The sequence below is a fragment of the Gavialis gangeticus genome, unplaced genomic scaffold (genome assembly GCF_001723915.1).
Source record: "Gavialis gangeticus isolate Ggan-Ray unplaced genomic scaffold, GavGan_comp1, whole genome shotgun sequence".
Lineage (NCBI taxonomy): Eukaryota > Metazoa > Chordata > Crocodylia > Gavialidae > Gavialis > Gavialis gangeticus.
The window spans coordinates 1442426-1447380 of record NW_017728959.1 but is presented as its reverse complement, the minus strand read 5'-3'; the positions used below and the strand labels follow the sequence as shown (position 1 = coordinate 1447380).

The window sequence follows — 4955 nt, the reverse complement described above, 5'->3', positions numbered from 1 at the left end:
TGTCCGGGTTTCGTCGATTTCCTTCCGATCTTTATCGGGGCTGAGGCCGCCTGCGCCTGGGGTGCCGGCTCGGGGGCGCGGGGGCACCGGGCTGTGCTGGGGACGGGGGTTTCATAGTTGGTCGGGTCAGAAGGGACCTGCGCAGATCATCAAGTCCGACCCCCTGCCGTGGCAGGAAGGAGTACTGGGGTCAAACGACCCCGGCAAGGTGATTGTCTAGCCAAAAAAAATCGGGTTGATTTACCGTGAAGTAGAAACAGCACTGCAGGAGAAGGAAAAACACAACAAGCCACAAATAAAGTGAGTGATAAGCACAATATAAACGCAGATAAACTAATCGCTGCTGAAAGCATTTCTAGCTAGGCTCCAAGTTTACAGAGAATATGGGTTAAGCAAGATGAAAACCTTGCGTATCTCGGTTGCGCTGAGAGGGGCGGGAACGGGGGCTACTTTTGTCCTGAGCAAAACTCGTGGGGAGCTCCGGGGTCGGCGGGCGGGAGACATCACGGCTGTAGCTGCGCGACCGCCCCACCAAGCCACAGGGACCCCAGGGCGGGTGAAGTCAAATTAATTATTCGGGGACCGGAGCATCAAATCCTCGCTGCCCCTGGGCTTTGCATAGGGTGGTGGTTTTCAACCTTTTTCATACCAGGGCCTATTTGTAAACATCAGTGGCCAGTCCTAACCCAGTGCCCCCCACGCCCCAGCCCCCCTGTGTATGGGGGGAGTTCACAAGCAGCCCCTTGCAGGCTGCAACTCTGCCAGTGTGTGCAAGGGAAAAGCCACAGTTCCCCACCTTTTTATCCTTTAAAGAAGAATCCATTTTTCAAGTTTGTTCCCGACCCTTTCATATATTCTTGCAACCCACTTTTGGGCTGGGACCCACGGGCTAAGGAGCGCTGAATTAAGAAGGCTGTTCTCTCCCCCTGCCACTTCCTATCCTTCCAGAAGCAGCTAAGTGCAGTCATTCGTTTCCCGTGCTCAGAAATAATTTCCAACGAGGTTTCTTCAATTCTTTCGATTTCTCCCCGACCTTTATTGGGGCCACAACTCCTGCCACCCCCCACACCCTGCCAAGACCAGGCTACTTTCCCTGCTCTGCCCTCACTGCCTGCTCCATCCAGTCTTGCTGCCCAGCGTGTCCCCTACCTACGCCTGCCCCAGGGGGCAGCACGAGGATGAGGAGACGGTTGTGCAGCCCAGTCCTTTCTAGGGAGAGCAGGGGCTGCTCAGCTGCAGGGTGCAGGGAGTGCCCTGCACTTGGGAGATCGCAGCCGGTTGAGGCCAGATGGGCGGACTGTACTCTGTGATAAGGAACTTGTTTGGTGGTGATGTCAGGGCAGGAAGTGACATCCAGCGCACTGTACACCACGTGGCTGTGAATCTATAACCACTTACATTTCTCCTTCACGTCAGCAAGAGGCGGTGAGAAGCAGGAAGAGAGCCGGCTGGGAATCCTCAAAACAAGCTGCTGGCCACAAGGTGAGACAAAGGGGCAGGAGAAAGGAGCCAGCTGGGATAAGGAGAGAGACACGCAGCCAGACTCAGACTACAAACGCGGCTCCTGACCTAGAGACCTGTACGGGGCAAGGGTGGGACTAAGGCTGGTACGTCAGCTGTGCCTCCAGTGGTGGGGAAGGGGCACGTGGATGTGCCAATTGAAATATTGTGATCTGATATTGATCCCTGGAATACATGCTGTGTCCCTTTTGATGTGTATCTACCTGCATTTATCTTCTCTCCTTGGCTGGCTGTAAAATGTTTGCCAAGCTGTAGACTGTCCTGAGAGCTCCTTGTGCTCATGGGATACCCAGAGCTGTGGGCCTTTGATATTTAACAAGAAGTGGACTTGGGCTTGGCTGTGGCAGTAAATGACTGAGAGCTGAGGAGGGGGCTGTCTGTCCCGTGAAGTCCCCATGGCACTGCTCCCCATCACCCCGCACCATGCTGGCATCCCCAGTCCGTGAGGGCCTGGCCCAGTGCTAAGGGCAGAGCAGTGTCCTCAGCTCTGCTGGCTCTAGCACAGAGTCCTGCCCACAAGCATGGGCCTGTGGACTGTGGGAATGGAGAAGGCCCTGAATTAGGGTGAAGGCACTGCCTCCTGATGCCTGAATCCAATGGCTTGCTCACAAGAGACAGCACCTTGCTTAGGGACCACTTGTTCCCCAACTCCCAGCTTATTCAAGTCTCCCTGACCTTGTGCACACACGCACAGACACCCTCATCCCAACCCCCAGGCGAGTAATGGTGCTGGGGCTGGCACTAAAGGCTCTCAGCGCTTTATTTGTATAATATTGTAGCTCTTGGGGCAGGGTGCCCCTAGGAGCAGGTCAGCTGACTGGCCTCGTCCATGTTGCTGCGTGGATGCATGCGGCGCCGGCGGAGGCGCTGGATGCTGGCATCCACATCAAAGCCCATCTGCTTGTCGTGGATGCAGGAGCGCAGGTGCTTCTTGGTGTGCTGCATGCGCTCCACGTTCCTGGCCGTGTTCTGCATGGAGGACTCTAGCAGTGTGCTGCCCTGTGGCGGAGGACAGGGTGGGTACCATTGAGTGGGGCCTCACTGGTCCCTTCCCTGCTGGTGTCACAACCCAACTCAGCGCTGCCCTCCCCTGCCCCCCTTGCTCTTCAACAGCATCCTCCTCTGCAGCTGTCACAGCCTGATGAGGCACTGCTGCCCCCAAGACCCCAGTATACCATCAACACCTATCTCAGCTGGGCGAAGTCCCACCCATCCAGCAACAGTGTCACTTCAGTCATTACCACCAGGTGAGGCATTGCATCTGGCAGCCTCATAATCCCTTACAGCCATCACAGATCACAGGCAGGCCAGGTGCAAAAGCCTAGCAACACCATAACCTCCTACAGCTACCATATTTGGATAGCATTACTGCCTACAGCCACCACAGTGGGTAAGCTGCTCCCAGTCCATCTGCCCCATTGGCCCCTACAGCCTTCCAAACCCGATGAGATAGCCCTGTGCCTGGCAACGTCTTCCCCTGACTGCCATCAGAGCGTGGGTACCTGTGTGAGGATGTTGGCCTCTGGCAGCTGGGTGCCCACATGTCGCTGATACACTCGCACTATGGGCCGGGTCAGCTTCTCTCGCGTCTCCTGGTACTTGCTGGACTCAGGGCCCTGAAACCCAGGGCCACAGCAGGTCAGAGTTGGGAGAGCCCCACAGCCGAGCTATCCCCTCCCACTAAAGGCACATACTTCAGCCTCCCTGGTTGGGTCCCCCTTTCCCCAGCCCTTTCCCCTAGCTGGTACCATCCTATAGGCCAGCTGATATCTCTACCCCAGGTGCTCCATCACTGCCCTCCAGCTGGTACTCCCTCCCCTCCACTTCTCTGCAGTCCCTCTCAACTGTGGAGCCCTTTTCCCATCACACCCCCTGTCTGCTTATCTCTCCTCCCCCTGCTCCTCCTCTCCCTTCCTCTCTGCTCCCAAACCCTCTCATGCCCCTGCGCACCATGGTTATGCCATGGGTGATGCCCATCTCATCGTGGAAGCGCTGGCAGCGATTCAAGGTGCTGCGCATGCCCCCCATCACCATATAGAGACGCTCCTGCCGGCGGAGAAGCAGAGACACACAAGTAGTTAGGGATCAGCCTAGATCTACACAGGAATAGGTCATCCCCCCCACCACCTCCAAGCGCTAAGTTTGAATTAGAGCAGCTGCCCCTTCAAGAGGGAAGGGGACATGGAAGTCATCCTTTGGGACACCCTCCCCTGCCCCCACAATGGTTGGTATCCCTGGGAGAAGGCAAGGTGGGAGTCAGGAGAAGAAGGCAGGGTCCCTTGGGGGGCAACACATGAGGATGGGCTGTTGTGGAGTGACTGGAGTGTATGGGGTGGGGAGAGGGAACAAAGTGTGTGTGAGGGGCAGGGCCCTAGGGAGACGGCCTGTGGGGAAGAGGGTTCTGCAGAAAGGCTGGCACACGTAGGGTAGCATCCCATTGGGGTTGGTGTGGTGAGCAGGGGTCCCCAGAGGGTAGCATGTAGAGCAGTGTCCCATGAGGGTCAGGTTCATGCGGGGGGTTGCCATGTCCTGTGTGGGGCCAGTCCTTGCCCCCAAGTTACCTTGAGGGCCATAGTCTCATTCATCTTACGTTGCAGGCTGCCGTCAATGGCTGCCTGGGCCTCTCGGAGAGTGGCTGTGGCCTGGACCGTGTCCTCTTTCAGCACCGTCAGCACCTTCTTGGATTGTACTGTGAGGTGCCGTGCCTCCTCGATAGCTGCAGCACACTCTGGGGTGTGAGACACCGGTGTCAGGACTGGCCCCAGGGGGTGGGAGATCCCCACCGTGCATTCCCCTCACACGGAGGGGAGATGCCACCCATGTTATGGACCCTCAGGGCAGAGAGATCCTCCACAATGGATAGTCTCCCAATCTGTACTTTGGGGAGATACCACAAGGCACAGCACCCCCACCATGGGAGTGGGGGAAGGCACAGCCCACACTCTGTGTATCCTTCCCATTGTAGCCAGCACCATGGGCCAAGGGAGCATGGGAATAATGGGAGGGATGTAGCTTGGGTGCCATTTTCCTGGAGAGCCCATTGGCAGCCATGGACTCAACAAGTTGGGAAAAGCAACTGGGTGACAGTTGCTGGAGGAGTATGGGGAGAGCTGAGGGGTCATGGGGTTCATGTTCCTAGTTGGTAGAGAGGGGGTCCCTGGAGAGACATCCATGACAGAGATGGATCTCTGGGGAGGGCAGAAAATGGGGCCCTAGTGGAGGCTGGAAGCATCTGAGGAAAGCTATAAGGGGGTTTCTGGGGGGCTGAGGCAATCCCAGGGGTTGAAGGGATCTCTGTGGGGCTGGTGATGGCGTCTCTTTGGGGATGGTGACAGGGTCCCTGGCAGGAGGTGAGAGGGGGTGGCCCGAGGGAGGCAGGGGTGTCTACTGGGTGCAGTGATGGGGGCACAGGCTCTCTCCTAGATGGCCTCATC

General features: G+C 57.3%; 1 protein-coding gene across 1 annotated transcript in view; it reads right to left on the bottom strand.

Moving 5' to 3' along the window:
* Window positions 1-1173: 1173 nt before the first annotated feature.
* Window positions 1174-4955, bottom strand: part of CCDC105 (coiled-coil domain containing 105) — a 31972-nt gene continuing 28190 nt past the window's right edge. The window contains exons 4-7 of the mRNA XM_019508108.1: window positions 4083-4249; window positions 3472-3567; window positions 3024-3137; window positions 1174-2520 (exon numbers count right to left, since the gene is read on the bottom strand). Of these exons, the coding sequence (XP_019363653.1) occupies window positions 2320-2520; window positions 3024-3137; window positions 3472-3567; window positions 4083-4249 (578 nt within the window). The 3' untranslated portion in view covers window positions 1174-2319. The remainder of the gene's footprint in view (window positions 2521-3023; window positions 3138-3471; window positions 3568-4082; window positions 4250-4955) is intronic.